Here is a 27,500-nt window from a genome sequence, read left to right as displayed (position 1 = left end):
GGGGGGGGGGGGGGGAAGCTGCCCCTCCCTCCCCCTTGGCGACGCCCTTGGGCGAGTGTGTTTTGGTTGTTTTTTTAGGCCGTTGGAGCTTATAACTCACTATAATTTTTACCCCGTCGCCAAAATACGGGTAGAGAAAAGTATAATATAGTATAATGGGCCCCTTATAACAATTATTGTTCTTACAAATAATATTGCAGTAGCAGCTACTTAAAACTGACCGGGTATGAAGACCTCCTTGTTGCCGAAGTAGTACTTCTGTTTGTGGTCGGCGGTGAACGGGTACACGATGGCGACGACGGACGGCTCCGCGCGACGGCAGATGTAGTCGAAGTCCAACATGCCCTAAGAATGGATAATAGTTATAACATTTTGTTAAAGGCCTGTTTCACCACTTTCTGATAAAGTGCCTAATAGGCTATTTACAACTTTTTTGACAGATTCTCCATACTTTTCGTGTATATATACTCGAGTGACATTCAACCAGTTTGACATGACAATTTTGTCAAACTCATTTTACAATTTGTTTACATAGGTTTGTTTACTTACTTTTTACGTAGCTTTTTACAATATTTTTGTTGTTAAAATGCCTAAATGCCCTGTGAAATGGTGTAGAAATCATACAGATACGACTTTTAATACAGGAATAACCTTTCATCTGTAAGTGAATTGTTTAAAATTATGCTTAAATTTCTCTTATTTTTGTCGACCCAAAAAAGATGGTTTATTTAAGTTGGATGCTAGGGTATTTGCATAAAATTAAGCTGGTCTCTTTGTGTTTGTCTTATTAAATTTATATGTTATCCTAAAAGTGCAATAATCAAAAAATAATATAAGTACTTAATTACATAATTTTTACAAAGTCGCCATGGACAGTGATATGCAAGATGTAACAATTTAATCATAAACTAAATTTTAGGGTCTGGCTGACATTATACTAAATGCGTTAGATGAAATGGGTATTCTCATATTTCTTGCTAGGGATTTTTTTAAAACAAAACAAAAAATACATATTGAAATAAATTACGTTCAATCGACAAAAACAAATAAGTATTTCCTTTAATATTGTAAATGAACAAAAATAAAGAGTGCTAACTGTTTTTGAAATATTATATTAATTGTGAGTTATAAGTACAAAATTTACGTAAGTTTTTATTTCAATTCTGTAATAATTTAGCACATAGATTTTTGTAATCTGAAAACGTCTTCTCTAGGTGCTCGGACAGTTTTAGATTCACCCGAGTCGTACAAGGTTTGTTCATAATTATTACATGTATATTATAATTATTTATTATCGATGTCTTAAGTATCAGAGGAAAATGTTTGATTTTAAAATAATGATTATGTGCTCGTTTCTTCTGATAGTAGATGTGCTTGGTGTATACTGCATAATACTATCCGCTTTGACAATTATTTGTTTCATAACTATGACAATGACAATCACCGCGCAGGCTGTCGTCCGGCGCGCAATATTATGATACGTTACCTGGGATACGACCTTGGCGAAAATCTGAATTGTCATATTTTAGTGTTCGAAAAGGAGCCAAATTTAAAACGGTTAAAGTATGGGAGTTACGTTTCCTTAGTTTTTATTATTCGTAGGATATGGATGATCATTTTTCAACTACTTTTTTACATATGCAATAAATATTGTCGAATATTCTATACCCGATTTCAGCACACATTATAAGCCTATAACATACCTGTATAGCCCTATTTTGCATGCCCCACACGATGGCCTTAGTCCTGTCGGAGAACAGCGGCCTGGCGGTGGACAGCTGCTGGCCGAGGTCCATGCGCGTCGGCGCCTGCGAGCAGATGATATCCAGGAGCGCCGGCGGCAGATCAGCTATATCCACTTTTGGCGGCGTCTGGAAGATACATTTCATATAAAACGAGTAAAGAAACGATATATTGTAGTGTTTTTGCGTTCTATATGGAATGAGGATTATGACGCATCATTTGCAATTTGTATGTCTGTAACTTTGCTGACAAAATTTTTCATAATTCGATTTCGGTTTTTCATAATTCGATTCCAAAGGGCTCAGTAGTGTACGATTACGAGCAGTTTGCAGCAACATCAGCGGTAACAAATTTAAATGCTCTATGTGTGAAGCACAAATTGTAGGATCACGGATAGTTCTGCGTAGGGTAACATGGGAAGAGCATTTGCTTAACTTGCGTTTGCATCTGTGTATTTGTGTGTGAGTGTGTGCTTACGAGTACGTATATGCGTACGTGAGGGCGTGTGTATATGCGTACGTACTTTGCGTGCGATACTCACAGATTGCTGTGGGCGGGGCAGCTGTTTGGGGGCGTAGTCGAGCTGGTGGTCGGGCGGGATGGGGGCGGCGCCGAGCGCGAGCCCCACGATCGCGGTCATGTTCGCCTCCGGACCGAACACGTACATCGGAATGCGCAATCGTTGGCCGACTTCACGCATTTGTCTGTCAAAATATTGCTTATTATTATCTATATATAAAAATGGATTTTTCAATTGTGTTAGTAACGCTAAAATTCGGAAACGGCTGAACGTATTGGGCTAATTAGTCTTAAAATATTCGTAGACACGAAGTTCACCGGGACAGCTAGTCTTATTTTTTTTTTTATGAAATAAGGGGGCAAACGAGCAAACGGGTCACCTGATGGAAAGCAACTTCAACGTCGCCCATGGACACTCGTAGCATCAGAGCTGTAAGTGCGATGCCGGCCTCTTAAGAGGAATAGGGTAATAGGGGAGGGTAAGGAAGGGAAGGGAAGGGAATAGGTTAGGGGATTGGTCCTCCGGTAAACTCACTCACTCGGCGAAACACAACGCAAGCGCTGTTTCACGCCGGTTTTCTGTGAGAACGTGGTATTTCTCCGGTCGAGCCGGCCCATTCGTGCCGAAGTATGGCTCTCCCACGTATAAAAAAGTAAATAATAGATATCTTTAAACTGCCAAAACATCAATCACTTTCAAGTAAATGGTTGATTGCTTTTGTGAAAAGTTGAAGGTATTTCACATTCCATATTACTGACATTTGGCACGTAGTGCGGTTTACCTCAAAACATTTCACACAAAGAAAGGCTGTGAAGTGTCGTGTCGCCTTGCTGCAGCGTAGGGTCGCATAATGCGGTCTCACTCTATCAGACAGAGAGCAGTCACACACTCAAGTGTTCAAGCGGTCAGTTTTGCGTTCTTTTATGTTGTATTATGTTATATAGATATACTCATTACTAACACAGGAGGCGTTCTGAAAGCGTCAAAATTCTTCATGTCTGACTGAACACGCGAATGGAAAATGCATACGCTGAACGCTTGAATGCTCGTGACCGTTCTTCGTCTGATGTGTCTGTGGGATGGGTCCCTCAAAAGTAGTGGATACAACTATAATTGTGAGGTATACCTGAGCCCCTCCTGGTAGTTGGGCCCGCCACGGCGCACGAAGATGGTGACGTTGTACTGCAGCAGCGCGTCGCGGTACGTCTCGATGGCGGTGATGATGCCGCGGAACGTGTCCGCTACGTTCGTGAAGTTCGCGATACCGCCGCCGATTATCAGCACCTGTGTTATTAAAATAGTCATGCTATAAGCTGCTACATCTACATAATCATCACATTTAACGCTTGTGACATAGATATAAAATTTAAGTGCTTGAAACAAGCAGATTAGCATCCGGTCGGTAAAATATACATTAGTTTTTTTGACAGAAATTTAGTAGCGTTCCGTCTAAGTGTCTAAACACACTAGGCTGAATTACGCCGGCGTAATTTCCGCCGCAAATGTCAAACGCATACAAAATACGGACGGAACGCGACGTAATAGTGTGTTACCCCTCGCGTTCGGCCCGTATTTTGTATGCATTTGAAATGCGGCGTAAACCCGGCGGAATTTACGCCGGCGTAATTCAGCCTAGTGTGTTTAGACACTAAGATCCGTCAACTGATCGCTCGTCATTGAATCAATTTCTTCGATGGTAGTAAATAAATAAATAATGATTTATTCATACGTTAAAACTAAATTCTACGTCATATGCGACTTATTTAAGAGTGCGTTTACTCACCTTGCCGTTAGGATGTTTGTCGCGGCACATGAGGCTGAATATTGTCTTGGCGTAGTCGGCCGTCTGACTCTCGGTGGGGGCGCCGCTGTATTCACCGTAGTTCGCCAGCTCCGCAGCACCACCTAGTGTTCGAACATTTAATTACTCACAACTTAGTCCTACACAACACAATAAAACATTTCACAACCATTCAAATTGTTTATAAAAACACAAGTTATTAACATCAGATATGAACATTTCGAGTGTGTTATGTTTTTATAAAATGCGAAAAGTGAATATAATAAAAGGATACTATTAGCGAAATCATTTCTATAGGAAGATGGCAATCCTACAGCCTGACAGATCACAGAATCTGCGTAGGGGGCTTATAATGCCCGTTTTCATCAACGACACCTAAAATTTAGGTGTCCCTTAAGCCAATATAAGGGGCACCTAACGCAAGTTTTGTTTTCACCGACCTTTAAGTAACATCTAAACCATTATAATTTAGGGGATGAATTGACAAGCCCGTAAAACTTAGGTGACGTTTATTTTGATTAAAACGCTATTATGCTATTCATCCGTCGAACCATTAGGTTTCCCTTATAATTTAGGGGATGAATTGACGACCCCATAACACTTAGGTGACGTATGTGGCAACGACGACGACGTTAGATGATGATTGCCTTGACAATGAATCTGTTATCGAATGGCCGTCTGATATTTTACTTGTAACATAGCAAACTCCCATAAATATCTTCATATTTATCAGAAAGAAGGGAACAAAGGGACATGTGACACATCATGTCCCTTTGTTCCCTTTAATTGCGGTTTTCTTTAATAGATAGAGTGATTAAAGAGGAAGGTTTCTGATAAATATGAAGATATTTATGGGAGCTATGTTACAAGTAAAATATCAGACGGCCATTCGATAACAGATTCATTGACACATGGACAGTAAAAGCGACTTTGTTTTATACTATGTAGTGATATTCGTCACCTAAGAGTTACGGGGTTGTCAATTCATTCCCTAAATTATTTAAACAAAACTGACGTTAGGTGCCCCTTGTATTGACTTAAGGGACACCTAAATTTGAGGTGTTGTTGGTGAAAACGGGCATAAAAAATGTATGGAATTGATATATCATATAAGTGTTAGATATCACGAAGTCCGTCTTTTGACCTATAAAGATCCATGGCACATCTCATGCTTTTGGCTATAGTAACAACAAAATCATGGTTTCGACTATAACATTAGCAAAACTAGGTACAAACCCAGCGCGCAGACGGTGTCGGTGTAGACGACGGACGCGCCGCCGCCCGCCACCATCGTCCAGATGCGACCCGCCTTGTTGAGCACCGTCAGCTGCAATACGGAGAGTATGTTAGTCAATACTTGTACTACTAACACAATAATATTTTCTTAATACATTATACAAGGTGTAAGAAAACTATAGTCTATAACTATAGGTGCAACATCGTAGTGTCGTCCCTTTCAAATCAATCTAGAAAAAAGGGATGACACTACGATGTTGCCACTTTTTAATTTCTTCACTATTTGACAGACTATAAGTCATGACACGTAAGTGTATGTGTTCCTTGTAGCGTGTTCACTGCGGAAGTAGCAGCGCTAAAAGAGTTTTTTTTCTTTTGTATGAGAAAATTCATGACGCTTCGGGGCGCTTGCCCAGCCCATACATGATACACATTACTAATTTTTAGCTCTTTCAGCGCTACTACTTTCACAGTGAACACTGAACTCTAGAGGTATATAAGGAACGCTAAGTATTACACTTAGATTTGTTACACCTTTTATACTGAACCATGACTAACCTTCAAGCTAGCTCCACTCTTCGCGTCCAAATCCGCGATATGCGCCTCCTCGGGGTACGCGTCTCGTCCGAACGGCGGGGGGAAGGTCACCTCGCCCCAGGCCTTCGCGCAGATGAAGTCAGCGGTCTGGTCGAGTTTGGCTGCCAGGTCCAGCAGGTATACCCGCTCCCCGGTCACCACCACAGGGTTGATCTCCATGTACGTGAAGTGGAGGTCCACGTACACTCGGTAGAGGGAGAGGATGAAGGTCGCCATTATCCTGGAAATGAAAATTAGTTAGTAAGTTAGTTAGCTTGGGAGTTGAAGCATTAAATAATAATAAAGTTTTGTGTATTCCATCATAGTATATTATGTTATATTAAATTTTAAAAAAAACATTTAGAAATGTTCCATTATTATAATTCTTAATGTTCTGAACGATGTTTCTAGCCACAAAAAAACATATTGCTTTTGAAAGCGAATAATATAAATATAATATATCTCACCGTCTGGTGGTGGCGGACTTGATGTTCTTCAGTAGAACTCTGTCCACCTCCTCGCCCGTGGGGAATGTGTCTACTGGCACCTGGACAGCAACAAAACTGAGGTTTAAATTTAATCTTAGCATGACGACTTGAGCATAATCTTAGGTCTAACGCTCGCGCAGTTAGTACACCGTCGACTGCGATGAAATTTTACGCACATCAATTTTTCGACATGACATGATATTCATACATATTGGTCGTGTTTGTCGGCGTAAGTTGTAGCGCATTCGCTGCAAAATCTTTAATGCGCAGGACGCAGGTCCAAAACATGTACGCCACGATGAAAGTTGTTTATATACTTAGTTACCGTCAAGTTTAAGCAACGTGTACATTGTCGTTGCCATGATTTTGATATGCGTAATAAATGGTTTTGCAGCGCATGCGCTAAAAATGACGCCGACGAACACGACCATTATTTATTATTCATACATATTCTTTTGTTGAAGTTTGTGATCACGTTGAGAAAGTTTAAACTTATAATTTAAATTGTTTATGGTCGAACTCTGACCACGGGGCGATCACGGTTAATATTAATTTATAGGGGTTTTAGTAACTGTCTTTCTACCTACCTCTAGTCTGACGGCTAGCGCGTCGACATCGCCGACGTCGACGCCGCCCTGGTGGTGGAACATAATGGTGTCCGACCGCCGGCCCGACATCAGGCACAGGTACATCTCCTCGTTCTGTAACGTTATACACACTTTATTATAAACAATATACAAATTGGCAACACCATTAAACCCGAATCTTGTCAAACTTTGAATCGTGTTACAAGCGACGTAAGGTTTGAGCCTGCTGGAACTTGGCCTGCGCACTTCCGTGCGCTTTGATTCACGATATGCATTAAGATGATGAAAGCTTACGAAATTGTCTTCTTTTTTAGTGCGTTGCAATACAAAATACACGTTAGGCGTACACAGTTATTTTACCTCTTACGCTGTCCTCTCATGGCGCGTAATATCACAAGCCGCGACGCGCCGAGCCGATTTGTACAAGCACGAGCCAATAGGCGATTCCGCGCTGCCCGTTCTCACGGCGCGTGGCTCGAGCTGGCACGGTGCGGCTCGTGGTATTACGCGCCGCGAGAAGCCAGAATTATGTGTACTTCGGCTTACTTTCTATCTTTCGGCACCCATCTTTATGGTATCGACATAGGAAGCGTTCAGGTACAACGTAACTAAGAGGAGCCCTACTCACCCCGTCATGCCTGACGAAGGGCTCCACTATGAACCTCCTCAGCGTGCCGGTGGCCGCGCCGACCTGCTGCTGCTTGCCGCTGTGCTCGCTCAGCCAGCGCCGGACGTCGGCGGCGCTCTTGTTCACGCCCACCAGACCGAGCTTGCCGCGCCGCTTAATCAGCTGGTCCGGTTTCACCACCAGTTGCTGGAAGAAAGGATTGTTACTTAATTGGAGCTCGGCTTTTGACTGAAGTTTGTATTCACTAACATTATGGGTGGTTTACGTCAGTAAATAAAACATTATAGCAAAAAAAAAATTGTTAGCATAATAGATCATAAATGATAATGATGGCATCACCAAATATAACGATCGATCTTAAACCACATATTGAGACGCATACAAATAATGGACAAGGCAAGAAGTATGGTCAACAAAAATGTCCCACCTTTTTGGGGTTGTATGGTGGGACCATACAACCCCTGACATTAAAGTAATGCCATCGACGTAAATGGCATAACTTTTGTCAGGTGGCATTTTAAAAAAATTACATTTTCTGTAGACTATATAATATTAAGTACATAGTTTATAATTTATATAGCCCACAGTACACTGATGATTGAGTTTCAAACTTTATCTCAGACTAGTAAGATGGAAAAATACAGCGTCACTTTTACTCAAAGCAATTATCTTTATCACAAATCAAAATAAAGCTGTTTTTTTATATCTATAATTAAAATATTACATTATCAATCAGTTGTAGGTAGTCTGCAGATAACAAACGGACGAAACAATGACGAAATCGCACCACGTAATATCGATGTGCTTATTATTGTATCACTTTATAGTAAAAAAATAAACTTGGCTTGACACGCTACCGCGCGTCAAGATTACGTTTACGTACGTTATTACGTACGTTGTTTTTTTTTCAATTTTCAATCTTATTATCCATACTTCCAGACTAATAATATAAATGCGAAAGTGTGTCTGTCTGTCTGTTATCTCTTCACGCTCAAACCGCTGAACCGATTTTGCTGAAATTTGGCATGGAGATATTTTGAGTCCGTCAATGGGATTTCTGTCTTCTACGACAAAAATTCTAATAAAATGCCACTTTATGACCTAGGCTGTAAAATGTACTGATCGCGAGGTAAAGTTTCCGAATCGGGCCGTACCATGAAACCGTTTTGAGACTAACAATCTTACGCAATGATATTCTACTTATACAGATATGTTACGTCCATACTATTTTCCGGCTTAAATCTCTTCCGAACAATTTTCAAATTCAAAATTGCAAACATTGACTATTTTGACAGATATGTGAAACAAAAGATACGAAAAACCATTTACATAAAAGAGACAGTTCTATTTTTAAACGTCGAATCGTATATTGTTTGAGTCTCAAAACGGTTTCGTAGTACGCCTACAGAGTCGAACGTGAATCGCTATGAAATAGATCGTATTCTACCGGCTATTCCATATCATAAGGGTTTTTACAGATATTGTTAGTTGTTACCTCTTTAGTGAGCCATGGGTTTTTGCCGAGCTCGTCCTCCCAGACCGTGCCCTGCTCGAACACGGCGAACCGGCATGGCACTAGCGCCGTGCCGGGGGCTATGTGCCTGGAAACAGTGAAACAGATGTTAGGTACACTTTTGCTATACAATATTATGTACTAAGTGCTAAGTAAATATTGGTTAAAATATAATAGTGAACACGGGACAAACATCCATAAAAATAAGGAACTTCGTTCCAAAATATTAGGATGTACTAAGGCCGGCCAATGGCCATAGACCAGTCTTTCTCAAAGTCTATGTACCCATAAAAAATGGGGGCATTGTGTAGAGGCTTGGAGGGTGATTTATTTCATCTGGATGCATTTAAAATTGAAACAAGGGGGAGCGCTAAAACATAATTTGTTTACAAAGTGGGCAGTAGACAAAATGAGTTTGGGAATCCTTGCCATTGACGAACGCACGGCGATCTGCAGTATTCATACTAAATTCATATCCGCCATACAAGGACCGCTCGAGCAGTTCTTGAGCGCTTGGAGCAGTTGCTCTGCGGTCGTATTGTAGTAGTGTACGACTTCAACGCGACCGCTCTAGACCAGTCGGTCCCGAGTCCCGACTGCAACTTGCGGTCCGTCTATGGACAGTCTAAGATTATTTTAATGACTGCTCAACTTTAATTTAATGAAGAAAAAAAACCTAAGTGCGGCCGATAATATTATAAATGCAAATACTGTACGTCCGTCAGTTTATCTATAACTTCTTCATGGTTAAAACGCTGAACCGATTTGCATATACTTCAAGTCCGTAAGAGCCATGCCACACGACGCGGTGCGGCGCCACATCGGAGTCGTCTCGCCGGAATACCGACCACACGGTTAGTGCGGCGCCGCAACGTTTTGCAGTACCGTAGCAGCCACGGACTCGAGCTTTACCAATACATACATACAGTATACACCCCTCCCCGCCTCGTCTCGATTCCGATGCGCGTGCGGTGCAGCGCCGGAGCGCACCGGACGGCGCCGTCTGCCATACCATCCGTTTTTATATGTAGGAAACCGGAGCAGCGCGGCGGCACCGGTCAGGCGCCGCACCGCCGCCGCATCGCATCGTGTGGCATGGCTCTAAGTGCCTGTCCAGATGAGGCGTTTTACGCGCGAAGTCCATACGCGCGTTTCAATTTACGCGCGTTTTTACGCTACAAACATGGACTCCGCTCCAATCAAATACGTCCATTCGCTACGGACTCATGCGTAGTTATGGACGCTGCAATTGCACCCAAGTATCTCGACTCGCGCGTCGTTCGTGCGTTTTACGGGCGAGTCGAGAGTCCCGCTCGTTGCAAGCGTTTTACACGTGAGTTACGAAACGCGCGTACGCATCTAGACGCGATATAATATGTAGCTCTAGTATCTCGGGTACGCGCGTAAAACGCCTCATCTGGACAGGCTCTAAGGAAGAGTTTTAATCGGTAAAAATGTACGGTCCACGTTTACTTACCTGTTAATCAAATCCTTGCCTGTGGCCTCGTGTATGGCTTTCGAAGACATTCTGTTGCTTTGTTCAGCGCCGACCTGGGGTCATATGAACACTGTTCTGAAACAAACAATACGAGTTTTTATCAACGCAAATATTATGTGGAATACGCCAGGAGGAAAATTATTGATAGGAAATATTGCTCATTAATAACAAAATGATGAAACAACGGTGAGCAGGCTTAGAACGCATAATTAATAATCCATACTTTCACGAATATTATTAATGAGTAAGTGTGTCTGTCTGTCTGTGTTACCTCTTCACGCTCAGATGGACCAATTTTGCTGTGTAAGTATATATAAATATGTTACCGTTAATGTGCGTAAACCAGTTAAGACTGTAGATTAACAAGGTATTCTGCGGATTTGCTAATAGGGGATTCTACGAGAAAGTAAACCTTGAAGTTTTGGGACGAATTTTTTTCAAGTTGTTTTTATGCTATAAATTTTTTTGATTTTTTGATATTTTTTTTATGATCTGGGTAAGTCAGTTAAAATGCAAAAAGTTTATTCTATTCTCATTAAATTACATGAAACAGGTTCTTGTTTGAATAAAACATGTTATTTAGTTGTCGAGAATTATTTAATATAATTATTTGGATATAAACAAAGGAATACATAGTTATTCCACTAATAAAATATAACAGATCGTAAATAACAACAAGACTGTTGTTAATTTTTGTTGATTTTTAGTCAAAGTTTTTAAGACTCTTGCGAAAAAAGAGAATGCAAACTATCTAGATAAAGAGAATGCAAACTGTCTAGATAAAGAGAATGCAAACTATCTAGATAAAGAGAATGCAAACTATCTAGATAAAGAGAATGCAAACTGTCTAGATAAAGAGAATGCAAACTATCTAGATAAAGAGAATGCAAACTATCTAGATAAAGAGAATGCAAACTATCTAGATAAAGAGAATGCAAACTATCTAGATAAAGAGAATGCAAACTGTCTAGATAAAGAGAATGCAAACTATCTAGATAAAGAGAATGCAAACTATCTAGATAAAGAGAATGCAAACTATCTAGATAAAGAGAATGCAAACTGTCTAGATAAAGAGAATGCAAACTATCTAGATAAAGAGAATGCAAACTATCTAGATAAAGAGAATGCAAACTATCTAGATAAAGTGCAAATATAATCTTTTTTATTTAAAAATTTCACACTTTAACGGGTGGTATCAGGGAATCTGCTGATTACCTAGGTAATGTGCACGTTATTCTGTTAGAATAACGGTAACATATACAGAGTGTAACAAAAGTAAGTGATAATATTTTAGGGTGTGTACGTGTTCCTTGTAAAGAGTTCACTGTGAAAGTAGCAGCGCTGAAAGACCAATACAGTAAACTCTCTACAAGCAACACGTACACACCCTAAAGTATTATCACTTATTTTTGTTGCACACTGTATAATAAACTATTATAGCCACATTATAGCCAGTAAATTTACATTGTAATTTCAGTGCCCATTTACATTACTCCACTAGCAATCCAGCGCTAGATTGGACTACTAGACTGGTATAATGTAAACCTGCTATCTTTTAAAATAATGCTTCAATGGTTATGACAGGTGAGAGTAGGGTTACCATGAGGTCCAACATTTTGGGACACTTCAGGACGTTTCGTTAATTGGTTTCTATGGCTATAAAAATCCTTTCCAAAACCCTTTTAATGTTATAAATTTATAATAATATACGGATTGCGAATGGCCTGCCCAATAAATATGTTATAGGTTGGTCACGGGCAGCGAAAGCTTTCGGTAGATATAAAAATAACAGCCGAGAGAGTTTGGGATTATCATTAATTTATCAGTTAAGATTATTGACATAAATTAGGATTAACATAAGCGGGAATTGGGATAGTATTTTGATTTGGTTTGAAGGTGATTACTTATGTCAGGCCTAGAGGTAGTTATAACGGATTAAGAGTTATTTTAGAGAAAGTTCTTATTGTAACAAATGTTAGTTCGGTATAACATAATATCTTAATGCAATAGTTTTATGTGTACGTATGTTTGTAACTTTACAAATAAAATATTTTATGATCAAGTGGATTGCTTTTCTGTGCTATAAGCTGGCATATAAGTACTTACTGTAATTAAGAGCTCGTTGAATATGCAATATTATTATTATTATCTCATAACTGTAACATTATTTTTTATGAAACAAAAATAAATAAATAAGTATGTAAAAAATTCCTTAAAAATGTATTTGTTCCTTTATCCACTAGTAAGATATTTTAAGGTGGTGCCTTACTTTAAATTATAAACATAAAAATAACATATAAAATATAGATATATAAAAAAAAACAAAAATACAAAAGATCCTGCTAAGATTGTCACGACTCGCGAGAAAAAAAACAATTATTTGCAAAATGGAAGTCGAGCGACGAGTGATGCTATCCTCTGATTGGTCGGCAACGATGGTTCGGCATGGCGTGATACTCGGACCGCGCGTGCCTACAGAGCTGAGTTTTTGAGTAGCCTGAGTTTTTACTTGTTAATTATGCTAAAGTATAATAAATAACAGCTTTTAGCTATATAAAAAAAAATATGTAGCACGTATACGGTATACTTACCACAAAAACACAAGTGTTAGAAAAAGTATGTATGACGCATGAGAAATATTTTCCAAGATAAAATAAATGTTTAATAGTTATCAATTTAAGTTTTTTTTTTCATATTATGTTGTATATTTTAGGTTTTGCGATTTTTTTCTTCGGGACAAGTAAAAGTGAGTGAACAAACATCACGGCTTCCACATAACTGGAAGAGAAACTTCGTCGAGTAAATAATACTTACATATTTGGCAATAACCAATTAGTAGTACTTACTTATAATGAAACAACGTGAAATATGACGAAAGTAACATTCAGGTTTTTTCTTTCAATTTATCTGGAATTACCTGATAATAAAACATATTTTATTTGGAAAATACTTAAATTTTTATATACTTAAACGATTCACGTTGTATAAAATTTATCGTTAACATAATATAATATAATTATTATTTAATTATTACGATTTTCTTCAAAATACCACTCTATTATTTTGCCCTTAATAGTTTTAATTACGTAATGAGGTGGGATTCCATTCTTTACTTCATTCTCTTCTTACAAATTACTTTTAATTAGATAATTAAGTAGATATTACACAATATCTTAGTATTTAATGTGCGAGTTTTGTTTTGCACTATATTCGCCTGTCTTGTATAACTTATCTCGTTGCTTGTTAGTTTTTATGGCGCACTCGTCAACACTGATATTATTTTATACGAGATACAAAATATTAAGCATTAATAATAATATTATGTTTGAGTTTTGACGTAGTAACAATATTTTTTAATTGTAATTTCCATTAGATATTAAGAAACTTGTATCTTTGAGTATTTAGGACACAAACGCATTCCGAAATTCGGAAGCTGCAGACATTCTTTGAAATCTGTTCCGAAATTCGGAAGCTGCAGATATTCTTTCAATTTTGAAAATGGAATGTTTGCCGGAAGTGTTACAATTTTTGAGAATTCGTCAGAATTGGGAACTTTGTATCAAAGATTAAACGGCTAAAAACTGCTTATCAATTTCTTTGTACAATTTGCGATTTTTTAAGCCCAAAAAAAGGTGGTTCGCCGGTAATTCTGCGGAAATATTTCAAATTGACTTATGAAAATTATCCTTGGAAGGGTGCGACAAGACTTTATATTATGAACTTGGGTGGGGACGCTGCTGGTAAAGAAGAACTGTCAAATATGTCGTTTTTGTATGTGGCAGCGTTAGTTCCTTTTTTCGCCACCTACATTTAAAGCTTTGCCGAGCTTTCTTGGCCGCCATTTGCGTTAGTCAAATTACAACAATTTTTTTCAATAATAATATAGTTTTTTAAAAATCTATTATAAAAAATATTATAATTAATAATAAGTGTCTGGGTGTCCAATTGTTTACATATTTAGTACTTTCATAATTTAATTGGATGTAGCATGGCACTTGACCTTATTTATATACATCCTTAAACTAAATAGCACCTAATTAAGTGAGGTGGTAGTGGTACATATAATAACGTAGTCCACCAAATTGCGATAGTGACACGTCATAGTGAGATAGTAGGTCGCACGTCAGCCGTACTCTGTATGTCAATGCACCATGAATTCGAGTGACCCTGATCTTGACAATGACGTGGAACTGGCCCATTTGTCAGCATCATCTGTACTACTAGGTCATTAGTAAACATGAAAGCCAGATCTTTTGCTAAGGATAACATTAAAATTTGCATTTCGAATCAGGGCGATGGAAAGAAATCAATATTCCTATTTTTTGCAATACTGAATATATTTTAGAGGGATCAATGGATTGTTTCGTCCGTACTTTTGGCACAGAATATGTATTAGTTGTACCAACTTTTGGTATCGTATCGTATCGTATTCATAGATACCGTTAAAATCAGTCGGTAACTCGAGCTGGAGGCAGCTGATGTCTTCGAAACATATTACCCGTAACAAAAAAAACAATATATTCGGTCAACGAACTTTGTATAGCAACTCGGTATTTTGTTGAAAGTGTACGTGAATAGGTGTAATACATTTTTTTAATACTTAAAACAAAAACCTATATTATGCAAACGGAAGTTCTTCATTTTTAATTTAAAAAAAAAAACACTTTAGTTGCACTAAAGTGGAATAACACGAATAATAATATTGTGTAGGGTAACCAAGAATCCATAATTTTGTCGGAAAGTATATATTTTTTCACTATTGATAAGTCTTAGTTAAATAAAATTGCAGCCTTCCTTGCATTAAGGCCATTCTATGAATTCATCATCATTGAATGACGGTATAGTGTTATTGTTTTAACTAGATGTCCCGCGCGGCTTCGCCCGCGTAAATTAGGAATTTTACAGCAACCGTACATTTTCCCATAAAAAATATTTCCCCCGTTTTTCCCACATTTTCCTGAGTTTCTTCGGTCGTATTAGTCTTAGTGTGATAATATAATATAGCCTATAGTCTTACTCGATAAATGATCTATCTAACACTGAGATAAGTTTTTAAATCGGACTTGTAGTTCCTGAGATTAACGCGTTCAAGCAAACATACTCTTCAGATTTATAATATTAGGTAGGTATAGATTTTTTTAATTATCGCTTGACAAATTACTCGAGTCTCGATCTAAAAGACTATGAAATGGTATAATATGGTAGTGATGATGATGAATGTAATTTGCATAGTAGCATATGCTTTCTGTTCTTAAAACAATGCCGAAACTCCCAAACTTGTATCTATAAAGAATCAGGAGTTCTCTCAGCACCTTCCGAACCACGGTATACCAGGTATATCTCGGTGCAAAATCTTACTTGTTGGTAGCATATGCTTAGAATACTTCTCACGAAACCGAAGTCACCACATGTTTCCCTATAAGTTTTGAGGAGTTCCCTCGATTACTTATGGATCCTTCATCAGATCACCACTTTTGTGAATATAATACCAAATTGGGATGATACCCTATGTACCAAAAAAAAAATTTTGAAAATCGGTTAACAAACGGCGGAGTAATCGTTGAATATAAGAAAACGAACATAACACCTCCCCCATTTTGAAAGTCGCTTAAAATTGTAGCCTATGTGTTATTCTGATGTATAAGCTATATTATTGTAAAGTTTCATTAAAATCCGTTCAGTAGTTTTTGCGTGAAAGAGTAACAAACATCCACACATCCATACATCCAAACAAACTTTCGCCTTTATAATACTAGTAGGAAAGTAGGAAGTAGGATTTAAATCACTGCATAAATAAAAATAGTTTTTTTTTTACTTAAGGAAGCAAAACGTAACTACAAACAGGTGGTATTTATCAGCATAATAATGCGTTTGTGTTTATATTATAATTTATAATATATAATAAATAATTATTATTTATTATAACGGTACTTAATATTTATACGTAAGAATTAGCATCCGTCAGCGCATAGCACTCAACTGTTACGCTTGTAATCGGTTTATTGCCATTTTTAAATTTTTAATAGTCATAACGTTAGAAAATGACCTAATAGTTCATTGTTTTAGTCAATTTTTTTTTTTTTTTATTATTAAATAAGGGGGCAAACGAGCAAACGGGTCACCTGATGGAAAGCAACTTCCGTCGCCCATGGACACTCGCAGCATCAGAAGAGCTGCAAGTGCGTTGCCGGCCTTTTAAGAGGGAATAGGGTAATAGGGGAGGGTAGGGAAGGTAAGGGAAGGGAATAGTTGAGGGTAGGGAAGGGAATAGGGTAGGGGTTAAGGGATTGGGCCTCCGGTAAACTCACTCACTCGGCGAAACACAGCGCAAGCGCTGTTTCACGCCGGTTTTCTGTGAGAACGTGGTATTTATCCGGTCGAGCCGGCCCATTCGTGCCGAAGCATGGCTATCCCACGTATAAATTATATTTCTCTTTTAGTCTAGTGGGTAGGATAACTGTTAACTGATATTATGATTCAATATATGATTCTCCAAAGCGACCATTTTAGCCCCGCTGATATCTGGAATCATGCCTATAAGTATAACCTCTCGAGTGAGATACACATTGAATGGTCCCTAATGTGTATATGTGGTGAATAGGGGCCCTCCCCTATTCACCACATAAAGGGAAGAGAACAGGGTAGGGGAATGGGCCTCCGTCACTCATTCGGCGTGAAACAGTGGCATTTCTCCGGTGGAGCCGGCCCATTCGTGCCGAAGCATGGCTCTCACAGTAATTGTCTTTCGTCTCATCGATACTACACATACATCACTATACTCATTCGTCTCATCGACATCGATACATCACCATTGCAGATTATCGTCAGCGGCCATCCCTAGCAGTTCAAAGGTCCTGCTGGCGTGTTATTACATGTTAATTATGTCACACGCGATTGACATGTTCGGTTTATTTGCGTTGCCTCGCGGATGTCTACGCAGCTACGTTAGCTGTCGCCTGTGACTTCTTCCGCTACTAGCACGCTATATAGCGGCTTTACATTATTCCAATCCAGCTCTGGTTTGCTAATGGAATAATGTAAACGGGTACTGGCACAGTATTACAATCTGTACTGGCCTGGAAATTGGAATGCATTATGCACTGTATTGCATTCCAGTGAGCGTTTTTATTTTTTTAATGAAATAAGGGGGCAAACGAACAAACGGGTCACGTGATGGAAAGCAACTTCCGTCGCCCATGGACACTCGCAGCATCAGAAGAGCTGCAGGTGCGTTGCCGGCCTTTTATCGTGAGTCGTCAGTTCGTGACACTTAACAAAGAGATAGAGGCTAGATTCCAGAAATATGCTATGCTTGCCAGCATAGCATATTTATATGGCATAGCTATGCCAGAATGCATACCTATTTGGTTTGGGAACCTTTTAATATCGTAACCGACGAAGGATATTTGACTCGTTCAACAACGCAGCTTTCATCAATTTTTTTTTGTCGCCAGCGGCGTCAAACTGGGAATCATTCTGGAAGATCTGAATCAATTGGGCCATATTAGGGTGACGCTTTTAACTGAATAATTTAAAAAATGCAAACAAAATAATTTTCTTTCCGCCTTCTAGTATTCCTAAGTCCATTGTTTATACATTTTAGCAAACGCCAATCGCTTTGATTTTAGCATTTTTAGCACGTAGTTTAGACCGCATTGTCTTGGTAAACTGGTTTTTCTAAGGATGGCATACGACTGATCACTGAACTTCAGTTTCGCCTTCACGTCCTGTTAGATAGAGTTGATAGATCTACGCCAGCATCATCTAACAAAACTTTCATAACTTTTTTCTTTTCTCAACAGTAAGACGTCTTATTTATAAGGAAGAAATGTATCATATGTCTATATTACATTATCCAATATCATTGACTCAATGATCTCGGATCCAATATATATGATAATCTAATATCCCCCTTAGTGTTTCAAACAGCTTGGACCCCTTGGACATACGCCGAGATGTAAGCTTCACTCTGCATCCTCTATCGGTTGTATCACGGGGAGTGCTCTGAGGAATTGTTCGAAATCATACCACCTGCAACTTTTCGCTATCGTCCCACGCGAAAAACATTTTTTTTTTTTAATGAAATAAGGGGGCAAACGAGCAAACGGGTCACCTCATGGAAAGCAACTACCGTCGCTCATGGACACTCGCAGTATCAGAAGAGCTGCAAGTGCGTTGCCGGCCTTTTAAGAGGTAATAGGGGAGGGTAGGGAAGGGAAGGGAAGGGAATAGAGTAGGGGTTAGGGGATTGGGCCTCCGGTAAACTCACTCACTCGGCGAAACACAGCGCAAGCGCTGTTTCACGCCGGTTTTCTGTGAGAACGTGGTATTTATCCGGTCGAGCCGGCCCATTCGTGCCGAAGCATGGCTTCGTGCCGAAGACTGCCACTCATCACCTTGATGAGTGGCAGTCTTCAACAGTGCGTTTTTCGCGTAACTTTCTGCCGCGCACTGTAAAACTCTGGAACGAACTGTCACCAGCAGTATTTCCGGACCTATATGACCTGCAAACCTTCAAGAAAAGAGCGTATTCCCTCTTAAAAGGCCGGCAACGCACCTGCAGCTCTTCTGATGTTGTGTCCATGGGCGACGGTAGTTGCTTACCATCAGGTGACCCGTTTGCTCGTTTGCCCCCTTATTTAATAAAAAAAAAAACAATCAATCAATACGGATCTACGTAAAAATGTGACACTGACTATAATAATTTGGCCACCCAGTGTAATAATATCCGAAGGGCTGTGTCAAGAGGTGGGAAGGGAGATAGGAGGGGGTCGGCCTTCGCCGCTGCGACCTTTCCATTTTCAGACACAAAAGGTTTATCTTTAGTCAATGATACTCGATAGTTTGCTTTGGTTAAGAGATGAACCCTCAATGAAGTATTTCAAGTGAAGCGAAATAGTACCGATGGGACAGTTTTAAGTCGCCCAATCTCACTTTCCCCGCCTGTGTCATTTGCGGCACACATCCACAATAGACATAACTACCAGTAGTTCGACTGCAAAGAAACGGAAAGGTTTCAATATCTGTCAAATTCGTCGGGTTTCACTAGGATTATGAACGGAATGTGCCTCGCGCTGGCTGATATAATTTATTTTTAAATATTTAAAATAAAGATTTCAAAATTGGATTCTGACAATATTAATCGCATGTGTCAAAACACAAACAACTATACGACCAAAGAGGAACACGTCCAGCGAATTTGTCAAAGTTTTAAATTCGTAGGTAACAAGTTAACAACCCTAGCGACGATTTTCGTCATAAATCATAATACGTCAAATTTAAAAATTTCAACATCAGTTCTAAGTCGGCATACTCTATAATTCTGTCTACTCTGACACATCTCTCGCGCAAGCTACTCAAGCGCAAACGATCGTCAGACTGACAGACATTCGATTTATGAAAATAAAACCCTAAGAGCGAATAATTCAAATCTTGTCCCTTGAATCTTTTTGGATGACGGGCTCAGGGGTCTGCAAACCGCGGCTCGCGAGCCGTATTCGGCTCTTCCATAGGATTAATATGGCTCTTCTAAGAAGAGTTTTCTTACACCCACTCACTGCCTAACTGTACCACTTTAGCATTTCATTCATTCATTCATTCAAATCCTGTTTAATACATGGAATAGCATTCCTGCAACATATGAAACGACAAAAAAAAACTAGCATTTTGCTATTATATCTATCTTCGGTTCTACATATTCATGTGAGCAAACATTTTCATCTATGAATCAGATTAAAAGTAAATTAAGAAGCAAATTAACCGACGACAATACAGTCGTGCCTTCAATTAATAAAAACGAGTAATTACTTGCTAGACATATTAGGCAGGCTTTCGAAATTCGAAAGCAATGCAAGGATCCCGTTCCAACTAAAGACTATAACTAAAATATAATATTTATAATTAATGAGCGTTATTGTAATAAATTTCTTTCAGCATTTTTTTTTTACTGTAAATGTAGCTTTGTAGTGTGAAGCAAATTAGACTATGTATTAGACTTAGGTATAAAATGTACGAAGCGGCTCTTTGAACGTATGGGAAAATCTACAAACTTGATATTTGGCTCATCTGATTGGTAAGTCTGCCGACTAACCAAGTCGTTAATACGTATATTATACCAAAAAACAGGTCTGTAATCTGTATATCCCACAACCATCAATTTTGTGTTACACTTTACGGAAAAACTATCACGCCTATTGATTTGTGCTTTAACATAGAAACTTTTATTTAAGTATATGTAGATATTGTGTTATCATTGATCACTCAAGGTTTGGTTACTAATACCACAGAATAGATAATAGTAATACTATTGAAATATAGTTATTATAAAAAAAAAAACGACCTTAAAGATTTTTACCACGCAGAAAACCGACGCGAGCCATCACAAAGCTCGGCTTTTAGCTAGTATGTACTATGTGTCTTTACACATATACAAAATAAACTGGCTGTCCCGGCAAACGTTGCTTTGCCATAATAGGTACTTATAAAGTATTTCGCCCATTTATTTTATTGAAGTGACTAAATAAGTATGTTACCATGGCAACGTCCATCGCTATCCCGTCGCACAAACAATGGTCCTCGTCAGTCTCGAGTTGTAATAATTTACTATTATTTATTCAACACATGCACTTATCAATATAAAAACATTAAAAAGTACCCAGTAGCCGATTCTCAGACCATGCATATAAAATTTGCTTAAAATCAGTAAATCCGTTTCGGAGGAGTACGCTATCTAACATTGTGACACGAGAATTTTATATAATATCTATATATATAAAAATGGATTTTCAAATGTGTTAGTCGTGCTAAAACTCGCAAACGGCTGGATAGATTGGGCTGATTTTAGTCTTAAAATATTCGTAGATGTCCAGGGAAGGTTTTAAAGTGACACGAAGTTCACCGGGACAGCTAGTTAGAAGATATATGTGTATAAAGTCGCAGCTTAGTGACAGAACAGGTGATGATGATGCCTGGTTCCGGGTCTTCGCACGTGAAATCATCGAACGGTAAACATTGAATAATAATCATATTTTGTTGCCTCCACTTCAGCTCTTCTCGCATACGTTAACGGCGTTACGGCAACACTAAGATATCAATCAAAAAGACTACCCAAATTGTTACGTTGACAACAATTTTTCATAACATTCAAATGTTCAGAAACTGTTTTGAAAGTAAATCAAAGTTTCTGAAACGATGAACTTTGTTCAGAAATTTATTATGAATATTATGACTGCATTTAATAAAATTATGAATATTATGACTGCATTTAAGATACAGTTTTCTGCTGTTATTTGGATGAAAATATTTTGTCACGCGGTCTTTCGTGGAGTGGTTAGGTAAGGCATGTTTTTTGGGTTGACAATTTGTTTGAAAAAAAAAAAGTTGACAAAGAAACATTTTTTGTAACATTAAAATATTCTGAAACTATTTTGAACGTAAATTAAAGTTTCTGAATCGATTAACTTTTTACAAAAATTTTCATTTACGTTCTTTCTGAACATTTGGTATCTTCTGCGATCTCTCTAAAGCATTTAACTGTGTGGAGTATGACACTCTAATAAGATAACTTTCTTAGTAGTTAGACACAATTATTAATAGTATAAGGGGCACGGCACTTAAACCTCTAAACTCTTATCTTACAAATAGAACGCCGAGGGTAGAAGTTAACTCCATAAGGTCTAATGGAACCAAAATAAAACTAGGTGTGCCACAAGGGTCCATTTTAGGCCCCTTTCTTTTTCTCATCTAAATGGTTTACGTTATCTTGTTAAAGATAAGCATGAGAAAATACTTTTTGCTGATGACACTTCACAAATTTTTAATGTGAAGAAGCGACAATTTAATTATGACGAGGTAAATAGTGCTCTCTCAAAAATAGTACATTGGTTTAATGCTACTAATTTACTTTTGAATTCTAATAAAACAAAATGTGTTACAATGGGGTCCACATAATATTGCAAAGCTGTCAGATAAGCTTAGTTCTGCAGCATAAGTGTGATTGCGCTAAGACTCGATCAGAATTGAGCAAAGTTGATTGGGACAAGTTGCTTTCCTTAGAGGACATCGATAATTGTGTCGATGCGTTTTATAAACTCTTTTATCAAATTTATCAAATAATCTCGGACAATACGCCTTATGTCAGAAACACCTCTAATAATTTTCCTACATGGTACAGTCAGGGACTCATTAAATGTATCAAAGAGAAAAACAAATACCATCGTTTTAAGAAGTTTGGAAATCCCCGAGATTACGACTCCTTCTCGCTATTACGTACCAGATGTAAGTTTCTCATCACTGAATGCTACAAAAATTACTTGTCTACAAGAACGTTTGTGTGCTATAGCGTATTATAAAGTCAATGATTTCATCACAGCACACCTTGGGAATAGGGTGGCTCCATGCAGGTTACTTTGCTTTTATTTTTGTTAGATAGCTGTAAGCCATAACATTGTTATACATATTTTATTTGAAAATTGTAATTTTTCATTTTTTTAGTAAATAAAAGATGGCCCCGTGCGAGTTTCTTACGCCGGGTTAGTTCCCGAATCGGTGGTAGGCATCGTAGTTTCTTCGTTCTTTCTAAGACTTTCAAAAACTGTATCATGATACCCATTTTGAATAAAAAGATATTTTATTTCTTTATTTTGCTAATATTAATTTGAATTAAACATTTAAAATGCAGTTTTTGCTATTATTTGGATGAAAATATGTCACGGCTACTGGCTAGTCTTTCGTGGAGTGGTTAAGGCACGCAACTGAAATACGGTGCTCAGTGCTGGTCATTGCAATTTTTTACGACCACCATTGATTACTGATAATTTATTTCGATTGAAATTATTATACTAAACTGTTCATGCGACGGTCAAGGCGAAATGAAAGAGCAAGTGATAGTACTTGAGTTAAGCTGTGAAGTGTGAACCAAGGTTATAGAGGTACGCTTTACGTAAAATCCATTGAATATTAATTCTCATTTCCTTGATCCTTGATTTTCTATAGTCCGAATGTATTTACAATAAAAATGAGAATTGAACTAACATGGGCATTACATTTATTTATTATAATAAATTCTTGAGCTTCTTTAGTTCATAATTTATATGCACTTATTTTACATTTTCCTTACTTATAATATAAGCGATTATAATAATTATAGAAAGGTTTTACATAAGCTAGAACATTAAAATTTTTCATACTATCGGCATTTGCGCAATTAAATTAATTACATTGATTATTAAAATATACGTTCTTATTCAAATTAATCTTAAACGTCTCCTACCCATGAGCCATGTATAATTATTAATTTATTAAGATATTTTACATGTACTTACAAAAATAGAAGTTTCTGAAAACTTTAGGTCATTAATAATTGCTTTACAGTAACTTTAATTTCAGAATCACCCGGTCATAAAATCTTCAGTTCTAATTCTTCACTCGTTATCACATAGTGTATATTTTGCGATAGAATATAAAACACTGGGTACGTTCACATTGCAACGTGTTCAATTGTATTTAAATCGTTAGTTTATTCTTTATTTTGTAATTTGCCACAACCGTATTGACGTTAGCGCATAAATAATTTTTTGCAGGTCATTCATACACCCCTATGTGGTCTGGACTCAGGGCCCGATCTGCAAATTCCTATCGGAATAAGTCATTTTTGCCGCTCTGGAGTCTGGGCTAAAACCCGGCTCGCCACTCTTAGATCGGGCCCTGTATCTGGTGATGTTTATTATTTAGACAAATATTTGGCCGATATATCGATAGTCGCAACTTTTACGTTAGTGACATAGGTAGGCGTAATGAGAAACACTCATTGTGAATTCTGTGACGTGTAACTTGAGTTTATACGATGCTGAAGTCCATTTTTGCGTCAAAGCACGAGGTTCTGCCTTCTGCTCGTGCTCTTGTAGCTTAGAGAGAGAAAATAGCCTTATTTCAGTAAAATTACATAGATAATTACCTAGATTTAATTTTTTACTTATAGTGTATGTACTTATATTAGTGTTTATTTATAAACTAGTTTAGTTTTGTATTTTTATAGTTTATAATATATCTTGTTAATGTTAATTTAGATTGTAAAATTATACTTGGTTAAGCCTTTATTTATAATGGATTTTAAGACTGTTTGTACAAATTACATAAAATTTGACACAAATAATTTGACCTTATTATATAAAGCAAAATTTTAATGACCATTAATATTTATGAAATCAGCCTACCTTCAGTAATGAGCCGGGCGGCCCGGTGAGATTGACAAAAAGTATTGGTGGTGACTGGTGAATGATGGTGATGATGGTGATAATGATGATTAATTAATTATTATTTAAAGTAAATCTCTGCACTGATTACATAAGTAATTGGTGTTAAAGACTTATCGAAAATAAATCTTACAATAATTGAAATTTCTTTCTATGGCAACAAAAACGACGTCTGTGACGTAATTAAGTAGATTTATAAGTCTCAGGCTGAATATGTGAGTTATGACTGGTTTAAGTTCCACAATGATGGAGGTTTTACGTCTTAATTGCCTCGAAAATGTAAAAACAAACGTAATTTAATGGATTTTCTATGAAACCTTGCTTTATTTTAAGAAAAAACTGAAAAATATGTAGAGTATAAATATAGACTAGAGATCGCCCAATGGTCGAAATTCGACCTTAGTTTCAACGACATTAGGACTACTACCTATATTTTGTAAAAAAATATTGACTATCATATATTTTTCAACTCTCGTCTCTGGGACTCAGCTGATCTCAGACTGGCCGTGTAAGCATTGTCTAATAGTATCTTAGATTCAATAAAAAAATATAATCTATTTTCAATTTGTCAACTTGTTGTCAACAGACTTCAATCATAAATAAAAGAGTATAATTCGTATGTATAGGCTTGTCACTCAAAAATCTGTCATCTTCTTGAGTGCGTATTGTAGTGTGTGTAATGTTTTATTTGTTTAAAAAAATGTGTGATAGAAGCATAATTTCAAAATATTATTAGCTCGATGCACTCCTTCACCATATATTAACTATAACTGTGCAAAATTTGATTCATCTACGTTTCCGCATTTTTCGTCAAAAGGGATACAAAGTTTTTCGCTTGCGTATTATATAGATTGACTAGCAAACGATTAAAATACGTCGTCAGCACGTGGACGTCGGAAATAGAAATCATGTACCTATGTTGATGACATATTACTATTATAATAAGGAATTCATGAAATATGAAAGTTTTATAGAAATAATTAATATTAAGGTATACGACATTTGAGCCATGTTGTCCAATGTCCATATTATGTGGACATGTAACAACTGACAGCCATGTTTCAGGAAGTAGTTTCTGAAAAACAATAATTAAGCTCTGGCACTTTTTCGTGTGATTATTTTTAAACTATATTTACAGTAACTTGAGCACGTAACATAATTTAAAAAATCAAAATAATGAAATAAGCGACTACAAAGATAGTATTAGATAATGTTTATTGGCGAGTCAAAGACTCTTAGAGCCCCCGCAGACTGCAAAGACTCTTAGAGCCCCCGCAGACTGCAGACTTTTAGTCGGCCGATTGTTTGATGATTGATCGAAAGCTTACATTATTATCGGCCGATACAAATCGTTTAACCTTCATAAATCTTCGTACTCATTAGTACGAAGATTTATGAAGGTTAAACGATTTGTATCGGCCGATAATAATGTAACTTGTGAAACCTTCGATCAAATATTTCTGAATATTTTGATCGAAGACTGAAATCCCAATTTGGTCAAACTATCGGCCGACTAAAAGTCGGTAGTCTGCGGGCTACCTTAACGTTGTACCCGACGATATCAAATGAATATTCTATTAGTATTAATTTTTCTTCAACCAAACGACTAACCTTTGCTCCCGACCCGTATTCGCACGCTTTATTCCTGCATTAGCTGTACGTAGGTGCTTAGATTTTTTTTTTAAAGAAAACACTAAGCATGTCCTAAATCCTAATGCTAAGTTTCCGAGTTTTTGACAGGAGTTCGATGTTGGTAAATTGACAAATCCCTACCAAAAACTTGATATAATTTATGTAAATATTTAAAATTTAATGGTACTTACTGAATTTTTTTCGTACTAAAAATGTTAAAAAACATTTTATGATAGTATAAAATATTATAATATTTAAAGCTACTTACATTAAAAGTAACGATCTCTATTTCTTGTGTTGATAATTCCGCAGGTGGTTCTTTACTTTCCTATCGGCTATCATATAACAATACAGTTTATGAGACCGGCCTGGAAATGCCAGGTTCATGTTGGATAAGTTTATCCTTACAATATTGACTATTTTCCTTGTTTTGCAATAGTTTATAGTACACAAGTACAAAACATTTTTTTAACTAACATTTTTTCAGTATTTTCAATCATAATAATATTATATTCTGTACTTACCTGTTCATACTTTTAGATTCAGTTACAGACTCTAAAAAAAAATACTTAAACCGTATTTTCCTTATTCCTTAAATAGAGATACATTTTAAAATAAGAATTTCGCCGTTTTCAACTTAAGTTAGTAGTTTCATGACTGATTAGCATAACTACGAGAGATAAAGATAATTTTGACTATTCTGTTTTATTACTACTGTACTATTATGTTGTCGCTGTAGAATGTAGATGAACATTCGCATGATTATATGACAATCAACAATGAAAGTATGTCCAAGATATACGTATGAACAATAATAATAAATTAATGGAGGTGTAAAATAATATGTAACAAGAAACAACTTATTATCGTTTCATGTATTGTTGTATCTTTGCAAATTAATTTTTTTCTCACTTTTTTTGGTAAAAAAGTGGGCCCCGTGCGAGTTTTTTACGCCGGTTCTTCTCGCCGGGTTAGTTTCCAAACCGGTGGTAGGCATCATGTAGACGTTCAGGGAACATTTGCAAA

General features: G+C 37.3%; 1 protein-coding gene across 2 annotated transcripts in view; it reads right to left on the bottom strand.

Moving 5' to 3' along the window:
* The window catches only part of LOC121740239 (ATP-citrate synthase), a 49,422-nt gene that overhangs the window by 8,604 nt on the left and 13,318 nt on the right, over positions 1-27,500 (bottom strand). For both annotated transcript variants that reach the window (XM_042132878.1, XM_042132877.1), the window contains exons 2-13: positions 10,570-10,665; positions 9,075-9,180; positions 7,580-7,765; positions 6,952-7,065; positions 6,344-6,423; positions 5,859-6,117; positions 5,301-5,391; positions 4,047-4,168; positions 3,390-3,547; positions 2,285-2,447; positions 1,704-1,871; positions 222-345 (exon numbers count right to left, since the gene is read on the bottom strand). In XM_042132878.1, coding sequence (XP_041988812.1) covers positions 222-345; positions 1,704-1,871; positions 2,285-2,447; positions 3,390-3,547; positions 4,047-4,168; positions 5,301-5,391; positions 5,859-6,117; positions 6,344-6,423; positions 6,952-7,065; positions 7,580-7,765; positions 9,075-9,180; positions 10,570-10,619 — 1,621 coding nt within the window. In that variant the 5' untranslated portion in view covers positions 10,620-10,665. The remainder of the gene's footprint in view (positions 1-221; positions 346-1,703; positions 1,872-2,284; positions 2,448-3,389; positions 3,548-4,046; positions 4,169-5,300; positions 5,392-5,858; positions 6,118-6,343; positions 6,424-6,951; positions 7,066-7,579; positions 7,766-9,074; positions 9,181-10,569; positions 10,666-27,500) is intronic.

The sequence above is a fragment of the Aricia agestis genome, chromosome 3 (genome assembly GCF_905147365.1).
Source record: "Aricia agestis chromosome 3, ilAriAges1.1, whole genome shotgun sequence".
Taxonomy (NCBI): Eukaryota; Metazoa; Arthropoda; class Insecta; order Lepidoptera; family Lycaenidae; genus Aricia; species Aricia agestis.
This window is presented reverse-complemented; position numbering and strand designations above follow the sequence as displayed.